The sequence below is a fragment of the Cervus canadensis genome, chromosome 14 (assembly GCF_019320065.1).
Source record: "Cervus canadensis isolate Bull #8, Minnesota chromosome 14, ASM1932006v1, whole genome shotgun sequence".
Lineage (NCBI taxonomy): Eukaryota > Metazoa > Chordata > Mammalia > Artiodactyla > Cervidae > Cervus > Cervus canadensis.
Genome location: NC_057399.1, coordinates 508,593 through 532,061, shown reverse-complemented (window position 1 = coordinate 532,061; position 23,469 = coordinate 508,593). Strand labels below are relative to the sequence as shown.

The 23,469-nt window shown below is 49.4% G+C and overlaps 1 protein-coding gene across 2 annotated transcripts in view; it reads right to left on the bottom strand.

Annotated features, from left to right (window-relative positions):
• Positions 1 to 21,790, bottom strand: part of SCARA3 (scavenger receptor class A member 3) — a 34,455-nt gene extending 12,665 nt beyond the window's left edge. Inside the window, exons 1-3 of one of the 2 annotated variants that reach the window (XM_043487089.1) lie at positions 21,481 to 21,790; positions 5,756 to 5,854; positions 4,115 to 4,234 (exon numbers count right to left, since the gene is read on the bottom strand). In XM_043487089.1, the coding sequence (XP_043343024.1) occupies positions 4,115 to 4,234; positions 5,756 to 5,854; positions 21,481 to 21,487 (226 nt within the window). In that variant the 5' untranslated portion in view covers positions 21,488 to 21,790. The remainder of the gene's footprint in view (positions 1 to 4,114; positions 4,235 to 5,755; positions 5,855 to 21,480) is intronic. The other variant, XM_043487090.1, reaches the window with a different exon arrangement.
• Between the last annotated feature and the right edge of the window lie 1,679 nt (positions 21,791 to 23,469).

The window sequence follows — 23,469 nt, the reverse complement described above, 5'->3', positions numbered from 1 at the left end:
GGCGTGAGTGAAATCACAGCTTGCCTTCTGTCTCCTCGTGTTGATGACCCTCTATCTCTACCATCTCCCACCTCCTCTCCCTCCTCCAGTCACTAACTCTTCTTGCCCGTTCACTCGATGCCAGCCCTTGTATGCCAGCTTTTGTGCGGGATGACTGTACTTTTCAAGTTACTGTAGTGTAAGTTTAAAAATGTTGTATTTATTTTTTGTGTTTGCTTGTTTTTTATGTATTATTTTTGTGAAAAGTATGATGAACCTATGACAATACTATACTATATAGCCGATTGTGTTAGTTGGGTACTTAGGCCAACTTTGTTGGACTTACAAACAAACCAGACTTATGAACGTGCTCTTGAAATGGAATTCATTTGTATGTAGGGGACTTAGTGTATATCTATAGACATAGATATATATAGTCTCTTTACACATCTCCCTTAAGTGTATATGTACATATGGGGGTATATATGTATGCATTAGAATATATAATACATAAATCATGCATATACATATATAATTTCCATCCACTCAGATTTTAGAACTATAACCTGACCATAGGCTAGAATAGGGACAAATAAGAAAGAAATATAAAAAGAAAATAAAAATTATTCCTAATCCTACCACCGAGATACAGCTGCCATCAACATTGTTGTATATCTCTTAAACCTTATTTGTCTCAGTCATTTAATAGCTACATTGCTGTTGTTGTTTATTTGCTAAGTTGTTTCTGACTCTTTGTAACCCCATGGACTGCAGCATGCCAGGCTTCTCTGTCCATGGGATTTCCCAGGCAGGAATGGGAGTGGGTTGCCGTTTCCTTCCCTAGGGAATCTTCCTGACCTAGGGATCGAGCATGTGTCTCCTGTGTTGGCAGGCTGGTCTTCTACCACTGAGCCACCAGGCAAGCCCCTATAGCTACACAGATACACGGTTTTTTAGAAGACAACAGTACAAAATTGGGATGTTCTGCACATCTCTTTTTTTTTTGCTTTATTGGTATCATGTCATGGACATTTTCTTATTGAGCCTTAAGTCAATTTAAAATCATTACTTTAATGTCTGTTTCATACTCCATATAAACAATTCAGCAATTATATAAAAATTCCCTACTGTTGGGAACACTGCAATGGCAGAGTTTGGTTTCGACCAAGTCAATACATGGTCTGAATTTACTTCCTAGCCCTTGACAAAGAAAGGTTGCCAACTGTACTCTAGATTATAAACCCAATGAACAAGGCCAGCACCATCCTAAGGAGTGGGGACAACCAGGCTGGAGGTGAAAATAAAAAGGAAAGTCTAAAGTTCTCCTTTGATCTCCCAGACACACTGCTTCCCAGACACACCCCAGTTCTTATAATCCTCAGCCCATTCACCCTGGATCTTGGAGGAAATCATTTCACCTCCCACTCTGTCCTCTCGTGTGTGGAGTGGAGCCAGCCTCCCATTTCGGGGCCTTGTTCAGAGGACTCATGACCATCATGTATGGGAGAGTGCCTGGCATCCAGTGGGCATCCGTGGGCACTCAGTAACCGTCTGTCCCTTCTGAAGGGCTCTGGTGCCTATACAGGCTCTTCTCCATGTGCTATTGGAGTTGTCTTAGTGGTCCCACGGGTGCTGGGAGCCGAGGCTCTCTGAGGGCTGACCAGGAACTGCTAAGGGTCCAGTGGCCAGGTGGCTGCCTCTAAATGGCAGGGCTATGGCTCCTCACCCTTCTCTGACCAGGGATCTCAGCCACTTTCTGGGTGTCCAGACTCTGTGAAGTGATTTAGCAGGGAGAGAGGTAGAGCTGAGTGGGGGTGAGGGGCTTGGGAAGTTCTCTTCTTTAAAAGAAATTTATTTTTTAAATATTTATTTATTTATTTGGCTGTGCTGAGTCTTTGTTGCAGCATGCAAGATCTTTAGTTGTGGCTCTCTAACTCTTAGCTAAAACAATGTGGGATCTATTTCCCTGACCAGGGATTGAACCCAGGCCCCCTGCATTGGGATGGCAAAGTCTTAGCTAGTGGACCACTAGGTAAATCCCATAAGCATGTTAATATGTTATTTATTATTTATCAATAACATCTTATGATACAATTAATAAGTTACTATCAATAAGTTATAATTAATAATATAACAAGCTAATAATTAAAATGATAGTTAATATATAATATTAAGTTAACAATTATGTTATAATTAATAAATAATAAAAGATATTAAATCTTATTATGCAGTTATAATAATTTAATATAAACTAACAGGGAGAGGGAACTTTTAAATTGTTAATAACTATTATAATTATTTTAATAACTACTATTACTATATAACTATTATAATAGTTATTGTAATAATATTTTAATGATTAATTAGTGGTTCCCAACATTCCCACTTCATTGGGATGGCCTGGGAGCTTTCCTCTATGATTAAAGCCTGGGTCTTACCCAGAGACTATGATTTCATTCACATGGTGAGGAGGGCTCCAGCACATGCATTTTTAAATGCTCTCAAAAGAATTCTAACCTGCAGACAAGACTGAGAACCACTCCTTCTGAGGGTGAAATGCAATGGACTCATCTCAGTGTTCTCAATACCTGACACGTAGGAGGTGCTGGCTTGTGCTGAATTTCATTAACACCTTCAGGATTATTGGAAGATGATTCCAACAAGGATTTGTTCGTTCAAATCATTAACGTGCTGGCCTCTTGCCTTCAAGCTGGGAAAGCCAGTTACTGCATATCTCTAAGAGGGGTCAGGACGAAGCACCCCACCCCAGGGGTCATACAAGCGCAGGGTCGGCACCCACAGGGACCATCCTCCGTATCTTCCTTGCCTCACCCAAGGCCCAGCCCGGCTGTCTCGTGTCTAGTCCGCTGGAGCAAGCAAACCTACTGGCTTCCCTTTGTACAGAAGAGTTTTAAAGAATGAGGCTAGGAATGGAATGGGATTGCAGTAAGAAGCTTTCAAATTTGTTTTTACTTTTAAACATAAATGGTTAGCATCCAGAAGGCAGTTGTTGTTGTTTACTTGCCAAGTCGTGTCTGACTCTTTGCGACCTCACGGATTGCAGCCTGCCAGGCTTCTGGGTCTATGGGATTTCCCAGGCAAGAATACTGAAGTAGGTTGCCATTTCCTCCTCCTCCAGGGGATCTTCCTGACCCGGGGATCGAACTGTCAACTCCTGCATTGGCAGGTGGGTTCTTTACTGCTGAGCTACCAGGGAAGCCCGCAGAAGGCAGAGGTTACTTGAATCTGGCAGCATGCAGACTGTCACGCAAACTGTTGAGTATATGAGAACCACCAAGCTTCAGATCCCCGGGCCCCACTGGCAGGACTCTGATTCACTAGGTCTGGGTGAGACCTAGGAATTTGTGTTTTAACAGATCCTGGGGGTGACCTTGATGCAGATAAGCATCCAACCTCACTTTGAGAAACATATGGACCACGGAAAGGGCTTAGAAGTCATCTGATCCGGTGACCTTAAGCCTGGAAGTACACCAGAATCATCTGAAGAGCTTAAATACTGAATTAATTCCATTATCCAGGGTGGGGCCCGGCATCATATTTTTTACAGCTCCCAGACGATTCTAACATGGAGCTGAAACTGAGAACTGCTGTCTAGTCCTATCCTGTCATTTGTGTGTGTGTGTGTGTGTGTTCGTTGCTTAGCTGTATCTGACTCTTTGTGACCTCATGGACTATAGTTCATCAGGCTCCTCTGTCCCTGGGATTTCCCAGGCAAGAATACTGGAGTGGGTTGCCATTGCCTTCTCCAGAGGATCTTCCTGACCCAGGGATCGAAACTACATCTCTTGCATCTCCTGCATTAGCAGGAGAATGCTTAAACAAATGAGCCACTTGGGAAGCCCATCTTGTCATCTACCAGGAGGAAAACAGAGGTCCTGAGAGGGACCAAAGCCACACAGCTCATTATTGGCCAGAAATTAGGAGCCAGTCTTCACAGCTTGGAGCAGGCATTCAGAGCCCCTAGCCAGGAAGATGCTGTGGTGGGTCCTGAGCTGCAGTGATCTGTGCTTGTCTTTGGGGTTCTGGTGCCCGACAGACCCCTGATGAGAAATTCCCCAACAGCCCAGGGTAGAGAGCCCTGGACTAGCCAATCCTGCTGGCAGCCTGCACTCACCCAGAGAGGCCAGCACGGCCACGGCCACCAGGAGCAGGGCCAGGAAGAGGTAAAGAATCCTCACGGACGTGTGCAAAGACAGGTTCTTCTGGCAGCGGCTGCAGCGGGGTCCCGGCCGGCCTGTGGGGGGTGGGGAGGGATGGCGACAAAAAAAGCCCAGTGGTGGAGGCTGCGGCTAAAAGGGTCAGTTCTCCTGTTCTGGCCTGTCTCGGCACATTTTGAACCAACCTCAGAAAGGGGGCTGTCGCTGGTCTCCATCTCCACCCACATCACTGCCTTTTCTGGAGGTCCTGGAGCTTTCAGGAATGGGCATGCGTGCTAAGTCACTTCAGTTGTGTCTGACTCTGAGTGACCCCAAGGGCTGTAGCCCACCAGGCTCCTCTGTCCATTGGAGTCTCCAGGCAAGATTACTGGAGTGGGTTGCTGTGCCCTCCCACGGGATCTTCCCGACCTAGGGATTAAACCTGCGTTTCTTATGTCTCCTGCATTGGTAGGTGGGTTCTTTACCACTAGCACCACCTGGGAAGCCCACAGCTTTTAGGAATAGGTGAGACCAGAGTCAGGGCCTTGGAAGAACACTGGTATCACGTTATCCTTTGTCTCCGTGGCGTCGTCATTCAGCCCACATGGTAGGGAGTCGCCCCTGTCCAAGGCATCAGCCTTAGTCGTGATCCGTACTACGGGGCAGCCAGCCTTGTCTCACCAGTGGGTGACCACCTCCTCCCAGTTTGCCTAGGATGTTCCTGGATTTTAGCACTGAAAGTCTCTTGTTAAGGGAACTCCTCGGAATCGGGCAAACCAGGATGCCTCGCCAAGACTGTCTCAGTTTTAAAAACTCTAAGTCACACCTCCTGGGAAACCCCTCAGTCCCAGGCCAACCAGAAGGTCGGTCACTAGTCCCCAAACTGTGGAGGTCACTTGAAGTTCCCCTAGAATCCAAACGGATGGTTCCTGTGTGTCAGCTGGTCCCTCGTACAGAAGCAGGAGGGAAGCCAGTGTTCCTGGAGACCCTGGGAGGTGGTCACTGCCCAGCGAGAAAGCTGTGATGTTCCCGGTGGTGCAATTTCTAAGATGGATCCAACTTCAGCTGCGCATTATGAGTAACAAGAATGTTTAAAAACCCTGATGCCCATCCATGCTCCAGACCACGAGATCAGAATTTCTGAGGGTCAGTGTCAGACATCCTGGGTGATGACAATGCACAGCCAAGGCTGATAATCTAGACTGAAACCCGCCAAGAAGCCCTACGCCAAATAACAGTTCACAAGGCCTTGGTTTCTCATGCCAAGCTGGGTCCCGTGGACTTGAGAAGGAATGGCCACTTGAGTGGCATGATGAAGGGGACAGTTCTGGGCCAACTGGAAGGTGGGCCCTGGGGGAGATGGCAGAGGTACCCGGTAGGTCTCAGGAGTAGCCCTGGAGACAGATGTCACATGTGACAAACTTTGACTTCGTCTGTACTGCATAACCCAGGCCTGTGCAACTCTGCTCTTTAAGTCTCCAGGGAGCGGTGGGGAATGAACAGCCCGGACAGTGAAGCCATGTGGATCGGCAAGTCTCTCCCCAGCCTGGGGCTGAGGGCAGGGGCGGGGTGGTTCTCAGCCCAGAGAGGGGATCAGAGGGGTGCTCCGGAGCCCTTACCCTCCTGTGTGCACGGGAAGGACGGCATGTCCTCGTCGTCAGCAGCCAGCTCCTCTTCTGTGACACACAGCGCATCTCCGTCACCAGCGGCTGACCTCACTGTGACGAAGCCAGCACCGTCAGACCCCAGGCAGGGGTGTGCCGCACCCACCCCTCTCCAGATGCCCCGCTCATTTATAGTCTCCCTCCCCTGTGCTCACCCTCACCTCTGGGTCCAAGTCAGCCCACCTGAGCTCCAGGTGACCTGATGGTAATCAGAGCAAAGGGGGATGGAGGGCAGGATCGAATGGCTAAGGGACCAGGACATCCCAACATCTGGGAGAGGAGAGTTCATGATCTCTGGCAGACTTATAAAAATACACAGGCCAGCCTAGCTGCCCACTCTATCTACACCTTGCTCAGATCCCTGGCATGAAATAAGAAGAAATGTTGGTGTTCAGTCGCTAAGTCGTGTCTGAATCTTTGCGACCGCATGGACTGCAGCCCCCCAGGCTCCTCTGTCCATGGGATTTCCCAGGCAAGAATACTGGAGTGGTTTGCCATTTCCTTCTCCAGGGGATCTTCCCAACGCAGGGATGGAACCCACATCTCCTGCATTGGCAGGTGGATTCTTTACCACTGAGCCACCAGGGAAGCCCAAGAAGAAATATAGCTTGCTTGATGTGGCTCAGCACATATCCATCCCTGGCACGTGGTACCCAAAGCAGGATTCTGCTTCTGCAGGGACAAGGATGAATCTGGCTCCAGTACAGCCCCCATCAAGACTCTGCGTCCAGCCCAGGTGGGGTGGGGTGGGAGAGGCACTGCAGAGAGGAGGAGGGGGTGCTGTGAGGATACAAGATGGGCACAGCCTCTGCCTCACACGCTGCCTCATGCAGGACCTGCCAGGGTGGACGGGACTGAGGCAGGAACAGGTCTCATGTCGGAAGGCTGATCTAGTGCTTGTTCCCTGGGAACTCATGCTCCCTAAATAAAACCCAAGTGATGCCTTCCTCCATTCAGAAGGTTATTCCCCTTCCCCTAGACATTACATACCCCTTCCTCCTTACAAGATCTGGTCTTCTTATGAGTGACTAGAAGAAAGACGCCCAAAATAGGGAGAATAAACACAAACATCCCAGTGAATGTTTGAGAAATGAGGTGGTCTGCATGGAGCTGACCAGGGCTTTTGTGCTGGGATGTGGGGGTGCAAGCTGATGATGACAACTAAACTGCTTGGGAGATATCTGGTGGGGGCATTTTATAAACCATGCCTGAACATCCAGAGGCAATAGAAGAAAAGATGAATACTTGTGACTACACTAAAGTAAAACAGTAAAACAACACTTCTGCATGGCCAAAAAAGCAAATGACAAACAAGGAGAAAATATTCGCAACATACATCACAGATGAAGAATTAATATACCAAATTTATAATGAGCTTTTAAAAATAAAGGAGACAAAATCCTATAGAAAAAGGAACAAAAGACCAGAACAATTATGAAAAGAGATATAAAAGTGGAACCCAAGTGAATAAAAAGGTGTTTAACTTTACTTATAAGATAAAAGCAGTTTAAAACTATACTGTGATAACATTTCTCACCCATCAGATTGACAAAAATGCAGAGGCTTGGCAATACACTCTATTGGCCTAGGTGGTGGAGAGTTGGGGTCTGAAAGCAAAAATGGCCCAAGGCTTGTAGAGGGGGTTTAATATATGCATTTACCCTTTGACCCAGCAATCACACTTTTATGAATTTGTCTAGGATAAATACCTTCGACAATCTGAAAATATGTGTGGCAAGGTTATTCATTACAGGATTATTTGTAATGTCAAAGACTGGGAACTATCTAAGCACGCAACTACAGGAGATTGACTAACATCCAATGGTATACATACCCACAGTGGGGCTCAGCGCAGCTAAACAAATGAATAAGGGCAGCTCTATTAACTGATATGGAGTCGCCTCCAGGAGGTATTACAAGAAAACAACAAAGTGCAAAGTAGCGCATATGGTGTGCCACCCTTCTTATAAGAAAGAAGGGAAAATAAGGCATCCATATATATGCTTATCACTAAAAGAAGAAACACAGGAAGAGTCAATGAAAAAACAGCAAAGCTGTTTTCTACAAGGGATGGAGTGGGGGAAAAGACTACAGAAAAGATTCACCGTCCTCTCACTCTAATTCTGTGTATAGTTTGGACTTCTAAAAGTATGCTAAGTTTTACATATTGAAAAATTAAATTTTATTAATAAAAATACTTGGAACCCGATAAGCCTTGCTTGCTGGAGTGAATACAATAAATATACTAAATGCAGAAACAAGGAAAAAACTAATCTACTATGACATAGTTTGGACTGTGTAACCTCAGTCTAGGGTGTGATAGGGTAGGATTGGGGAAGAAGTGCAAACAAATCTTGAACCTTCAAAGAAACTTATTCTGTTGTTGTAGCATGGGTAAAGCAATTTGGAAGTTATTTTAGATTAATTCAAGGCTGAGCAGATAGAGTTAATGCATTGATTGGTTTGGACCCAGGGATCTCACTATGGAAAAGGGGATCAGAAATATAGAATGGAAGAGGCAAGAAAGAACCCTCTGGGGATGGACTGAAGTTGAAGGCATCAGTGGGAATTCATAATTTCAAAAATGTGTTTATGTATGCAGATATTTGTTTACATCCACATATATGTATAGAGGTATCTATATGTGTAGCTGTGTGTAGACATAACTTTGTTGAAATTTCCAGGAAGCAAAGACATCAAAATAGCATTGAGCAGGCCTAGCAACCCAGATCTTGGGCTCTCATACCATTTCCCACTAAAAAGAGCCAGGGCACCTTGAAGAAATGATTAATTCTACAGTTGGGGCAAAAGGTAGACAGAAGATGAATCTGGAACATCTTGCTATTTCAGAAATTAAGGGACTGCTCAAAAAAAAATGGTAGGGGCATGTCACAAGTATATGGAAACCAGCCTAAACAACTTGAGTACTGAAATATTTATGTAGAATAATGCAATTATGAGTCATTGAAAAAATAGGAATCCATACCACAGACAAACTGACAGGAGAAGGGAGGGCTCTTATTACTTCTGGAGCTAGGGGATCAGCGATCATCATGGTCAGGACCAGATCAGGCAAGAACCATCAATGGGTGCCAGCTCTTGGGAAAATTTTGATGAAGAACAGCATGTATGTCTGTTTATGTATAAGCCTTTACACACCACCTTAAAGTGTCTCCTTACAGACTGCTTATTATTGCAGAGGAGGAAAAAAGCCTCAGTAGTTATACATTGAGGAAATCAGGCAACACTGACCAGGAGAGGGACAGATGGACATGGTACATCTTTAGATGTGACAGCTGAGCAGGACACACCATCATCTACGAAATTTATTGGCCGAGAATGCAGAACCCCGATTGAATCATGAGGAAATATGAGAAAAACACAGCATGAAAATTGTATTTAAAAAGTTGGTGGGGGACTGTACTTTAAAAAATATTAGAGTCTAAAAAGACAACACTATGTGAACGCGACATGACAACCAAATACAGTCGTTAATGTCAGAATGGATCCTGTGCCGGAGGGAAAAGGAAATCTATTAATGAACATCAGAATACATATGGTAAATTAGATACAGAATTGAAGCAAATTCAATAGTTCATGACTGTACCCTGATCATCTTCCTGTTCCTAGGAAATCCACTCTGAAGTGTTCAGAAGTAAAGAACCACGATGTATGTAAATTACCCTCAAGAGCTTCAGAAAAAGTAAACAGGAAGGAAATCCAAAAAAGAGAAGATACAGCTATACATATAGCTGATTCACTTTTCTATACAGCAGAAAGTAAAACAACATTGTAAAAGCAACTGCACTCCAATACAAGGACCCTGATCAGTAACAGTATCATAACATCCTGAATTTCCTGTTTGAGTTTCCTCTCCATAGTAACAGACTCCGCGTACCCTCTATGTGATGGAGTTAGTGTTTTCAGCTGTGTGCATGAATGTGTGTGTATGTGTGTGTGTGTGTGTGTGTGGCATGCTTTGGAGGAGGGTGGGCACAGCAGCAGAAGGAAGGCTGACAAGGATGGGAACCCTTTCTACGTATCCTGAGAAATCAACCCCTTCAGCCCTGTTTTGTGTCTTGGGCTGCTACCCCGTCATCAATCTGCCAAGAGCTTAGGAGGATAACTCTGCCTGGGAGGTTACCAGCTCTGCCATCAGTTTTCCATAAAGCAGCACCCCAGGCGAGGCGGTGCCTTCTGTGCTGTGACCACCAAAACCTCACCCTAACTAGTGGGGCCCTCTCACCCCCAACATCTCAGCCAGAATGACGCTGTTGGATATACCGCAGCCTTCAGGGTCCCTTGGGGAGGTATTCCTTCCATTCTTAGAGCGGGGACGCCTTCCAGGCCTTCCTGCCCGTTTCTCATTTCTCTCCTCCCCTGGTGGGGCTTCTCTGCCCACCCCCGTGATGAGGTCTCCTCCCTGTTCTGTTTCCAGGGTTAATTTCATTACTTTGCTGCTTATAGCCTTTGGAGGGAATCTGGGAAGGCTTAAATCAAGCAAGATTAACACTAACCTTCAGTGAACACTCCCTAGGAAAGCACACAGCTCTGTCATAACTCTGCTCTCCTGTCGAGAGCCCCAAGATGGGCAGTCGTGAGCAAGTGGGAATCCACAGAGACCCATCTGATGCCTCGTGGGGTAGCCCATGAGAAGGGAACTGCTGGTGGGCACGATCTCAGCTCTCTTTAGACGAGAGACTTCACAAGTGTTTGGCCCCATTCCCTTTGCTGACATCTCGGCTCCATAACTCACTGCACTGCTCCCCAGAGTCCCCAAAGAGATCTTCCCTTTCTAATCCTTCAAACTTCCTGTTTACTAGCGCTGAACCACGGACCCTGAGGACCCCTCATTTACCTATGTCTGGAAGGCTGTAGCAACTGTCCCAGCCCTGTTCCTCTGAATGAGAACATAATCCAAAGCATTTGTGAGGGTTTTAGAAGCCAAACTGTTTGCAAGCATGGACTCATTACACTCGCATTACACCACGACTGAGCCAGTGAGAGGATGGGAGAGGAGACAGACATGAAGAATGGAGAAGGGCTTGGCTGGAGGACACAAAGGCGATGACGGGCGAGGTGACGGTGGACGAGGCAGGATCTGTACCCGGTCCTTGCACCAGACCAAGTGGAGTCGGCGGACGCAGGAAAAGAATCTCCTCCCCAGTCCGTCTTCCGTGCTGCCTGTTCCCACGCCTTCTGGGGCACGTCATTTAGTGTCGGATGCCCTGGCTTTCCTGTGTTTTCAGAGAGAGGGGGACTGGGAAGGGAACTTGTAAGTCACAGAGCCCACTTGTCATGTTACCAAGGCTCAGAGAGGTTAAGTGATCTGTTAGCTAGTCAGTGGTTCCTAACTGCCCAGCAATCTGAAAAGTCAAAGTGTCAGTCGCTCAGTCGTGTCCAGTTTTTCACGACTCCATGAACTGTAGCCTGCCAGCCTTCTCTGTCTATGGGATTCTCTTGGTAAGAATACTGGAGTGGGTTGCTGTTCCCTTCTCCAAGGGATCTTCCCAACCCAGGGATGGCACCCGGGTTTCCTGTTTTGCAGGGAGACTCTTTACCATCTAAGCCACCAGGGAAGTGATCTGAAGCAAGATGCAAATACACTTATGGAGTTCTTGCACAGCTACACACACACACACACACACACACACAAAGCCACAGAGCTCAGAAAGGCCTCATCCATCTGGGCCCGGCATCTGTTTGCACATCTGGCCTGCCAGCAGTTTGTCACCTCCTTGAGGTCAGGAAGTCTTTCCTGGGCCTCTTTCAACACAGGGCTGACCTCATGCGGATATTCAAAAAAGATGGGTTTACTGACCCTTTGAGAAGGCCTGCATCCTTAGAGTATTGCTAACTTCTGCCCTTTTTGATTAAGAGCTCAGTTTTACACACACAAAAAAGTTTAATGACTTAAAATACGGTTTAAACATGATCTATTTTTAGAGTTCTCCATGGCGAGGGAGTGCTGGGGAGTTCTGATGAATTCAGGATGCAAAGGCTTAAAGGAGCAGAAACTTTGAAAGAATATACAGGGAGAGGCCTAATGTTTGGATTGAAAAGGAATGAAAGAGGGGTTTGGGGGTGGTGCAGCAAAATCTGGGATCTGCTTCCCCTCCCTTTCCCCAGAGCTACAGCAAGGGTTATGATTTTTCGCTCCTAAAGGCTAAAAATACTCCCTTTTTGTGGGAGAGGGGTTTAATTTTCTCCGTCTGTGCCCAGTGATCACTTTAGAATCCTACCAGCATTTTTACGGCCCTCTCAACTCAGGCTACTGATAAGTCACTTCAGTCGTGTCTGACTCTATGCGACCCCATCCCTGGGATTCTCCAGACAAGAACACTGGAGTGGGTTGCCATTTCCTTCTCCAATGCATAAAGGTGAAAAATGAAAGTGAAGTTGCTCAGTCACGTCTGACTCTTCGCGACCCCATGGACTGCAGCCTACCAGGCTCCTCCGTCCATGGGATTTTCCAGGTGAGAGTACTGGAGTGGGGTGCCATTGCCTTCTCCAGCTGCAGTTCTCTCCTGCATCAAATGTAAACCATCCATGAAATCAAGGGCTTCTTGACATGATGAAAACTAAGGAACCCCATCATGTCAAATATTATGGGCTGCCGGGTCCTGGGATGGTTGGAGAGGTCTCCATAGGTGTCTAAACGAGGTCACCTTTCCAGGAAGGCAGAAATAGGCTCTAGTTGTATTTTGTCTCTCTTTTTCATCCTTCTTTCATTTTGCTGACTCCAGGATAGAGGCTACTGGGATGGCAGCGAGTGGGGCTTGGGAAAGGAGTATACCCTTGGGATAGGGTAATGCCTGAACTCACGAGTATTTGGGTAAACCTCTCTTTTGGGACAAACTGGGGACAGCTTGCTGTTTGGGGTACCAAACCTCAAAGACTTTGTATGTCTGTTTCAGCCTCCCCTGTCCTAGAGGGGGCTGTCACGAGGGAGCATCCCACATGACCTACCCAAGGCATAACCGGCCCCACACTTCAGCTAGCGATCTCTACCCAGATTCCAAGTAGTGAACTTTACAAACAAATTAGCCTTCGAAGACAGCGCCGCAAGCTCAGTCTCATGCAGCAGTGGCAACCACTGGAGAGTTGAAAGCGCCTCTGTTTCTTCCATACCTACGGTCATGTCATCCAACTCAAATATCAGAGGGACAGCCACAAGGGAACGCCCTTGTTTTTTCAAGCCTTGACTCCCACAGAGCCACGTCTAGAGAGTTCGATTTGAAGGTTCCCGAGTGGGCACGTGGCTGGGTGTGACTCCTGGCTCCGTTGAGGTTAAACCAGGTTCACCTCTCCCCTGTGGAGGCGGAAAATAGCCCCAACCTGCTAACACAACTGTGGTCGTCGACTCAGGCTCGCTTTTGGCTGACCAAAAATGTGGAGTTAATTCACTCTTTGGCCTTTCTGGGACTGCAGTCTTCCATCAGAGTCAGCGAGGAGGAGAGATTCGAGGAACTGAATAAAAGGGCTTTCTTCAGGAACTTCAAGGAACATATTTTGATGATTATCTTCTATGGAGTTCACAGAGTGGGTTTTCAAAACAGCCAATTGGGTCAGTAAAAATAAAGATTTCAAACTCTTCTCAGGAACCAAGGCTATATTTAAAGTCGCAGAGAAACTGTAGTTTACGGTCGGAGAATGCTGTAATTAAGGTTGAAAAACTGTTTCCCTTGGAAGCCTTCTGCCATGACCCCCTCCCCACAGTCTTCCGCTGCAGATGCGTCTATATTTGGGTGGGAATCCGTCTGTCCCTCTCTGCTCTGATGAACTGGTCCTTCCCTTTCAGATTCTCCTGCCCAGGAGGTATCATGCTCTGCTTCCCTGTGACAGTTGCCGCCTCTCAGCATCTTGATCCCTAAAATCCATATCTGATGCTCTGGGACAGGCATTACCTCTCCCCCTCTCCCCTCCCCGCCACTTCTGCCTGAATTCTCAGAGCCAGCCCACAGCTCCCAGCATCGGCTGCCTTTCATGGTTCCTGTAACCACAGAGGTTGTGGGCAGACTCCCTCTCTATCCTAAATGACCTTCCTCCCCTTTCTTGCCCTCCATGTTCTCACTGGGGCATTCTTGGCATTCGGGTGGCACAGATCTCTACTACACAAGGTTCACCCACACTGGGCAGACATCTGGCATGGTGACCCACACAGTGTCAGGAGCAATCCCTGGTTATTTTGATAAACTCAAAATGCCAACTGGGGGACTTCCCTAAGTGGTCCAGTGGCTAAGACTCTGCACTTACAATGATGCAGAGGGCCAGGGTTCCATCCCTGGTCCGGGAACTAGATCTCACATGCCACAACTAAGAAAAGACCAGATGTGCTGCAATTAAGAGTTCACATGCCACAATGAACAAAGATGGAAGATTCTAAGTGCCTCAACTAAGACCCGGCACTGTCAAATAAATACAATTTATTATACATACACATAGGGCTTCCCTCGTAGCTCAGTCGGCAAAGAATCTGCCTGCAGTGCAGGAGACACGGGTTCGATCCCTGGATCAGGAAGATCCCCTGGAGAAGGAAATGGCAACCCACTCCAGTATTCTTGCCTGGAAAATCCCATGGACAGAGGAGCCTGGCGGGCTGCAGTCTACAGGGTTGCAGAGTCGGGCACGACTGACTCCCTCACACTGTCACTGTCGTACATGTGTGTGTGTGTCTGTGTGTGTAAAACGAACGCCAGTCCATATTCATGGGTTCCACATCTACAGGCTCAACCAACCTCAGAAGAAAATATTAAAACTTCCCAGAAAGTTTCAAAAAAGCACAACGTGAACTTGCTGAGTGACCAGTGACTACTTAGAAAGCATTTACACCGTATTTACAACTATTTACATTTAAACTGGCATTTATAGTGTATTAGATATCATGAGTAATCTAGAGATAATTTAAAGTATATGGGAAGGGAAATCCAAAGAAGAGGAAATATATGTACGTGTGTGGCCGATTCACGCTGTACTGCGGAAACTAACATCGCATTGCGAAGCAACCATGAGTCCTGAGTCGCTCAGTCATGTCCGACTCTTTGACACGCCATGGATTATAGCCAGGCTTCTCTGTTCATGGTGTTCTCCATGAAGGAATATTGGAGTGGGTTGCCATGCTCTCCTCCAGGGGATCTTCCCAATCCAGAGATAGAACCCAGGTCTTCTGCATTGCAGGCGGATTCTTTACCATCTGAGCCACCAGGGAAGCCCCCCAAAGAAACTATACTCCAATAAAAATTAATAAAAAACAAAACTAAACTGGAGGCTGTGAGTAGGTTAAAGGCTAATACTATGCCATTTTATATAAAGGATTTGACCATCCTTGGATTTTGGTATTCCATGGGGACTTTGGAATAAAACCCCATTGATATGGGGGGTGGTATCTGAGAAGAGCATCTGGGCTATTCACTCAGCACAGCAGACCTCAACCCTCTCCCATCACATACACACTGGTCTCCTCTGCGAGATAGCATCTCCTCCACTGCCCTTGAACTCCACAAATCCAGTGGATGGGAGGGGTGGGAATCACTAGTTTCTTGATCTTGACCATCACGTCTGGGCCTTCAAACCCCACACTCTCTCTGCCTGTCACCACTTCTGGTCATGCTTTCTCTCACACGGGGATTCCCCTTCTGTCTCTGGGCTCTGCGTGCAAAATAGTGAGAAAACCGCCAACTTCATGAGCTGCTGTAAAAATGAGACAACATGTGAAAAGTACCAGATACTTGATAAACGGGAGCATCGGCCATTTTTTATTACAACTATTTTTCTGTCCTGCCTGAAATCTGCTGTCATTTATTCCCCTTCCCTAAGGTCTGTCACACTCAGGACTGGTTTTCAACCTTCAAAAAATCCAATGTTTCCTTTTCACTCAGCAATCCGCTTCCTAGGAATTACTTTCTAAAGGGATAAATATACCACTAGGCAAAGATGGACATGTAAAGATTATCACTGCATGCTGTGATAAATGCAAGGAAAAATGTATGTACCTTAAGTGCCCATTGATAAAGGATTGGGCTTTCCTGATGGCTCAGACAGTAAAGAATCCATCTGCAATGTGGGAGACCTGGGTTCAATCCCTGGGTTGGAAGATCCCTTGGAGGAGGGCATGGCAACCCACTTCAGTAATCTTGGAGAATCCCCATGGACAGGCTACAGTCCATGGGGTTGCAAAGAGTCAGCCATGACCGAGCAAATAAGCACAGCACTAAGGATTGATTAAATAAACTCTTATAAAGCCAGACTGTGGAATATTATGCAGCTGTTAAAAAAGAATGCAGCGCTATACTCATTGCCCGAGGAATATGTCTAGGTTCTATTGTTGAAATTTAAAAATACATATAAAAATACATATATAGTATAATCTTACCTATGTGAAAAAAAAATCTGTGCAAATAAACACAGAAGAATTTCTGGAAGAATTCTCATCCAAATCTTATCAATTTTCTCTGAGGGGTAGGAGTGTATGTGAGGGCTATTTTTTTCCTTTTCTGCATTTTTCAAAATTTTTATACTGGGGATGTATGGTAAAAAGATTCAGTGCAACTAGTGATGCAAAAAGCCTATGTCTACATCCTGGGGTACCATGAAGGCACCCTTTCTTCTTTCTACAAGCGAAGCTCAGCCACTCATGTCTCCATCATCCCTAGGCCCCCGTCTCCTCTTTTCTTCTCTCTCCTGACCTTCCAATGAGCCGGCCAGTCCCACCTTGAAAATCTCTTCACGCCTGGCCTGCTTCTTGCTTTAACCTCTTAGCTCTCTTTTTCTCAAACTTCTCTAACACAAGGCCTCTCTGGTTTTTTGTTTCAAACCTACCCACTCTTCTCTCAGTCTAGGCCACCTGTTTTTTTCAGGATCGAATAACCCTGAGCAAAGCCTGTCCATCAACAGTCAATGCTGTTGACCATTTCCTCCTTCTTGGAACTTTCTCCTCTTGGTTTCCATGATATTACATCCTCCTTCGTCCCCTGTGTCCCTGACCGCTCCTCTTGGCTCCTTCACAGGCTCATTTTCTTCTTCCCTCATGGCTTTCTCTAAAGGTAGAGATTTCCCAACGTGGGTGAATGTCATTAGAGAACTAGCAAGCAGGCCATCTTCTGACAAACCTGCTCAGGGCCTCTCCAAAGTCAACAGGACACAGTTGGAGTCCTTGGCATGGTGCTCAAGGCCTCCTGGTCCTGTGGCTCCCTGCGTTTCTCTGCCAAACCCTCAACCTCCAAGCCAACCTCTCTGCCCATCACCCTTGAATACACTTGCCCAACGACAGCGCCCAGCTTTGACCAACACGCTTCCCACCCCTCCTGCCCTGTCTCCTGCACGACCCCATCCAGACCTTGCTCACCTTCTACTACATCCTAAAGCCTTCCCCACCTGCCCCAACGTGAAAGGTTCTTTCTCTCCTCGGATTTCTATGGAATCTACTCTCTGTACCATTCACTGGTGCCTTCATGACATCCCCCTGGATTACTTGGTTCTCTTCTGTTTTTCCTAATTTTTATTGGACTATAGTTGCTTTACCATTTTGCTTTAGTGTTCACTGTAAAAAAAGTGAATCAGATAAATGTATACATATGTCCCCTCCATTTTTGGATTTCCTTCCCACTTAGGTCACCATTGAGTAGAATTCCCTGTGCTATATAGGAGGTTTTCATTAGTTATCTATTTTATACATAGTAGTGTATTTCTGTTATGCAGCTGGGGCCCTGGGATGTCAAGGGAGATTGTGGAAGGTTTCCCGAAACTGGGGGAAAGATACACAAGAACTGCCCCCAAAGGCCTTTACAAAACCGGCCAAACCGTTCATCAACATCTACTGAGAAGCAGAATTCTTTATCTTCTCTTCCAAATAAGCTTGAGAGGGGAGTCTTCAGTTATTAAAATCACCCCAGCTGGAAGGCAAGGTGGCCAGCGTGCACCACCCCCACCCCCATCCCTGCAAAAGGCCATTTTTATTGACTCTGTGCACCTTTGCCATGTCAGACCCCCCTCCAGTGCCCTGCGGTCTGGGGATGAAGGTCAGGCTTCCAAAAGGGACCCAGTCTGCATGTCCATGAATGGATACATCCCCCCTGCCAAGCAGCGGGAGGTAGATTTTCCGGGATCTCACTGCTGTTTTCTGAGTCCCCCTGCCCTCATGCCTGACCTTTGCCTTCAGCGTGTGGGCATGGCTCCCTGATTCCATGGGGAAGGGCTTTCCCCCCAGGCTTGGGGGACAGCAGGATGTGGGTCTGCACAACTATGGAAGCTGAGGCCAAGTCTCTCTGGGCACAGTGACCCATGCGGCAGGCCTGCCTCTAACCATCTCTTTACCAAGTCACTTCTGCTTGGCCCTCGGCCCAAAGCTCCTGGGCTGAGTCCCAGGGCACCAGGGCAAGATGGGCCTCGGGACCACCAGCAGGAGGAAGGCAGGCTGGAGAAGGGAGCACTGACCAGAGCCTCACGTGTGGCCAGGATCAGAACCTGTGTCCTTGACTCTCAAATCAGTCACCTCTGCAGTGAACCCAACTGCTCCGCAGGGACCTCATGTGGCTGGAAGGGGCTCTCGCCACGGGACCCTCTCACTGGAGATGTGGGAGCAATTCCACAGGTGGCTGTTAAAGGCTCAGACAAGCCAGTGGGCAGCTCCCAGCTGGGCCCATCACCAGGGGCGGTGGCAGCTGTGTGCCCTCAGGTGTGAGAGGGGCTGGACTGGGGGCCTGGGGCTGGCTTGCATCAAAAGATGCGGCTGCCTGGGAGGCCCGGCTGCCGGCCAGTGGGCATGCTGGTGGGAGGTGCCTCAGGGTGGAAAGAGTTTGGCTGGCAGAGCGGGCCTGGCGCCTGGCTGCTGGCGGGGGCACTCCTTAGCAGACCTGTTTTCTTGTCTAAGTACCATCCCCACCAACCCCCACAAAGCATAACATCACCGTGTTTAGCTTTGAGCGCGGCTGGTGAGCCTTTGCCAGCACATGTAATCCTCAGATCCGTGGCAGATTGGTGGGAGAGTTCGAAGCTAGCTTCCCCCAGGGAAGGGCCATCCTGGAAGGGGCTGGGCCCGTTTTTCTGGCACTTTCCTTTTTCCATGTGGGGAAAATAAAAAGTTCAGATTCTTCACAGTCCACAGATTCCCCAGGGCCAAATATTGACTGCTTGGCCTGGCTTTTCCATCTCAGGTAGAGGTGGCAGCTCTTCCTGGCTCCCGGGGAGGACGAGGGAGACAAAGAGGGAGACTCTACAGGGAGGCGTAATGGGAACACACCCGGCCTTCTCCGCAGCTCTGAGGCCCGGTCCCAGGGATGTCATGGGAGATCGTGGAAGGTTTCCCAAAACTGGGGGAAAAATATACAAGAGCTGCCCTGAAGGCCTCAGCAAACAGGAATTCAGCCCCCTATGGTGGTGAGGCTGCTCCTTGAGAGAAAAGGGCAGGCCTCGGGCTTCTTACTTGGAGCCCACAGCTCCCAGCCAACAAGCCAGTCCTCCTCAGAGACCTCCTCTAAACACCCATTCATACCAGGTCTTTCCTTTTCCTCCTCCACTCAGAGGAGTGTTGTTGCCTCACTGACTTTCAGAAAGGAGGGTCCTGTGTTCCCAACTCCCTCCCCGGGAGTTGGGTGTGTGTGTGTTAGTCTTTCAGTCTGACTTTTGCGACCCCATGGACTGTAGCCTGCCAGGCTCCTCTGTCCATGGGGATTCTCCAGGCAAGAATACTGGAGTGGGTTGCCATGCCCTCCTCCAGGGGATCTTCCTGACCCAGGGGTCAAGCCCAGGTTTCCCAACATTGCAGGCAGATTCTCTACCATTTGAGCCACCAGGGAAGCCTCCCACCCCCACAAGAACTGGGCGTCTCCTCCATGTCAGAGGCGTTCAGCCCTGCCTGTCTTTCCCTTACCATCTTTTCTCCCCAAGTGTTCTTCTGCAATGTTGGTGGAGCCAGACCTCTCTGAGAACGTGCGGCGTCTTACCATCATTACCCAGGTTCAGAGCAGTGTGGGCCCCGAGCCTGTGGTGAGAGGTGGTCTCAGACCTTTCTGGAAGCTTCTGGTAATGACCTCCCCGGGGTCACTGACCAGGCACAGGACTGCGTCACAGATGTGGGAGCTGATAACAGGAGCTCAGTGAGGGAGGCCCCTCTCTACTGCTAAGGGAACTCCCTGGAGTTGGTGATAACCTGCTCGCCTCATCCCAGGAAGCTCAAGACACGGTGAGGCCACCAGGGAGCACAGACAGAGGGACCAGAGACCAGAGGGAAGGGAGAGGGATGCACGTATGAGCGAGCACACGGGCCTGGAGGTCAGGAGCCCTGGGCTGGCCCCCCGACTGGCTGTGACTCTTACGCAAGTCCCTTCTCTCATCCACATGCCCAGCAGTGTCATTTGCAGGTTCCAGTGCAAAATAAAACTGCTGAGCTCCGTTGCTTAAAAAATTATTAATAATTTCAAGACAGGGGACTTCCCTGGTGCTCCAGTGGTTAAGACTCCATGCTGCCAATGCAGGGGGCATGGGTTCGATCCCTGGTCAGGGAACTAAGATCCCACATGCCAAAAAAATATTAAAATAATAATAATTTTAAGACAGCAACAGCAGACCATTGAACCTCATGAACGGCCCTGGGACCTTGGGGGACTGCACAGGTGATCCAACCATGAGGCCAGTCCTACCTGCTTGGGCCTCAGTTTCCCCAACCACATAGCATGGAGGCTGTCATCAATCACAGGTTTACCCATGAAGCCTTTTCCTCACAGGAACCCTAAACCCTTCTATGGCAGAGAAGGCTGCTTCGCCAACACCCCGTGAGAACATAGTGGAAAGCCCTGTGGATGACCTACAAGCCCTTGGTCATTCTAACATTCAGTTAGTGGAAGAGGTGCTAGGAGCAAAAGCATCTGCCCGGCTCCTATGGAAGGATCAGCATGAAGTAGGTGAGACAGGCTCAAACCTCAAAGTTTCCAGACTCACAGTATGATTCCAGAGCTGGCTTCTCCCTTAGCCTGAGAATGAGCATGAAGCCCAGATGTCCACTCTCCCTGGCCTCAAGAAAGCCAGGGTCCAGGGATGAACATCTGGGACCAGGTTTGCTGCTTGTTTCCATCCCAGGAACTGGCTGCAAGGACCACTGTGGTGATGCTCACTGGCCCAGGGAGAGCTCAGGCCTGGACCACTGATCTCCGGCCACTGCTCTGTCCCCAGGAGGTCAGAGGTAGGTCAGGCAGGGTTCAGAGGTTGGGAAGGGCAGGGCCTGGGCTAAGAAACAGTCACAGCAGGTCTCTGCTGGGATTGAAACTCCCAGAGGAGGATCCCATGGGGTAACTGGTTAGACGGGGGCTGCAGCAGACTGTGAGATGGGTGTGCTACATGAAGGCGACACTGCTAGAAGGTTTGGGCTGTAGCATCATCCCGTGCTGACTGGTTAAAGGGATCAAAAACTTCTCTGGAAATTACAATGGCTTTTCAGGCAAGAGCAATGACAGATGAGAACATTCTCCATTCTCCCTCTCCTCTCCCCCTCCTCTGGACTTCAGGGCTCCATCCTGTCCTCCTAAGACTTCTCTCTGGACGATACGAAAGGCGTAGGGAAGCCCTTGCCATCCTCCCCAGAGGAGTCCTCCGGTCCTCAGCCCGCCCGCCGAGAGATGCCCGCCGCGCCCGGTCAGGGTGGAGGGCCCCAGGGGGGCTCGCCTCGGAGCTCCCGCGCGCGGGCTTACCTTTCATGGTCGCCGCTCCGAGGCCTCAGGCGGGCCCGGCCGGAGGCGGCTCGGCGGCCGTGCGACCCCGAGCTGAAGCCTGCGGGTTCCCGGAGGGCAGCGATCGATCGCCTCCCTACGCGCCGCCCGCGGGAGTGGGACTCGGTGCCGGAGTCGCGCCGGAGCCCCGGCTGCGGAGGCGGCGCGCCGAGGGGAGGGTCTGCGGGGTCGCCGGCTGGGGGCGCAGCGCCCCACCGCCCATCCCGCCGCGCGCTTCCCGTGGAGGCCGGCGAGGCGAGGACTACGGCCGCCCCCGGCCCTGCGCGCCCGCCCTCCCGCCGCCCTCCCGCCCTCGCGCCCTCCCTCCTCGTCACCGCTTGGGCCCCGGCCCAGATCAACTTCCTTGCTCTTTTCAAAACTGCCGCGGCCCGGCCTCTTTGTGGGGCCCAGGGTCCCCGCTCCCCGCCCGGCCCCCCGGAGACCCCGCGCGGTGCGCAAGCCCCCGAGCCCGGCCCGGCCGCCGCTGCACCGGGGAGAGGGAAAGCGGAGACCCAGGGAAGGCCGCCTGGTGGGTGGAGGCTCTGGATTTCACCCCTGGACCTTTTTTTCCTCACCCATCTGAGGGGTAGACGGATTTAGGATCCCTGGGTGCCAGCCCTAACACCCCACATTGTCTGGGACTGTCCCCCTTTAGGCACTGAAAGTCCCGCATCCCGGAGAGCCCCTCAGTCCCAGCGGGGGCAGACCAGGACGGCTGGTCACCCCAGCTCTGCCACTCTGGGCGAGTGGCTTTGGGTGGCCAGTCCATGCGGTTTTCTGCCAGAGAATACTGGGCCCCGAGCCCTCCCAACTTGTGTGACTTTGTCCCTGGAGGGGCCTCGGGTGTAAACAGTGACGATGTCTGAGGGAAATGGGCCTCAGGCAAGGAGTGGTGATCTCCCCAGATTCCCTCCACCGGGAGCCTCACAAGTCATCCTCTGATGAGACACTTACGGAGTACCAGCCATGGGCCAGGTCCTGCCTCAAACTCTGGGCGGGTGGGGAACATTCCGCACCGTCCAGGTCTGCCTGTGGTTGTATGGTGTGAGGAAAGACAGCAATTTAACAAGTAAATGTGCTGAGGTGTGACGAAGGCCATTTTTGGTCAAGCGTGGTGGTTGGTTGGTGCAGGGGGAGACCCACTATAGCGTGCGACCACTTGACCTGCCCTCTTTCAACTGTCTCCATCTTCACACCTCCACGCCCACCCCCATCTGGCCCTTGGAGTAAAGTGCCAGTGTGTGCTCAGTGGTGTTGACTCTTTGCGACCCCAGGGACTAGCCTCCCAGGCTCCTCTGTCCAAGGGATTCTCCAGGCAAGAGTACTGGAGTGGGTTGCCATTTCCTCCTCCAGAGGTTTGTAAAGTAGGTCAGGCCAAAGGGGCAGGGAAGCTTTCTCCTAAGCCTAGGAACTGAGAAGGGGCCAAGGACAGTCCATTCCCCCACACCCCCACTCCCAACCCTGCCCCCCCACTCACAAATCTGAGCCAATCAGAAAGGGGGATGCTCAGCTCTCTCTAATTTCGTCTACTTCCCAATGGCAAGTTTCAGATCAGACAGTGCATCCTCTCCATGATTTCAGGTGAACCTCACCATGACCTTGAGAAAGGGAGCCAAGAACCTGCTGCCCATTTTACAGGTGAAGAGACCGAGGTTCAGATAGGGTTTTGCCTACCTAGTAGTAGTCATGATGTACTCCTGGGGCTTTGAATCTGGATTCCAAGTCTGCCACACGAACCGCAGTCTCCTACACTATGACATGGATCAGGACAGCGCTTTGTAAACACTAGGGAGATAGCCACCCCAAAGGGTCCTTTAGGTGGTTTACCTGTGTATTAATGGGTTTGATCCTCATAGCAGTCCTAGGAGATAAGTACTATGATGGTCTTCATTTCTCAGAGGATAGATATTGCATTTAGCATCATGTTGCTCTAAGTGGAGATGTCGGGATCTGAACCCAGGGAGGCTGCTG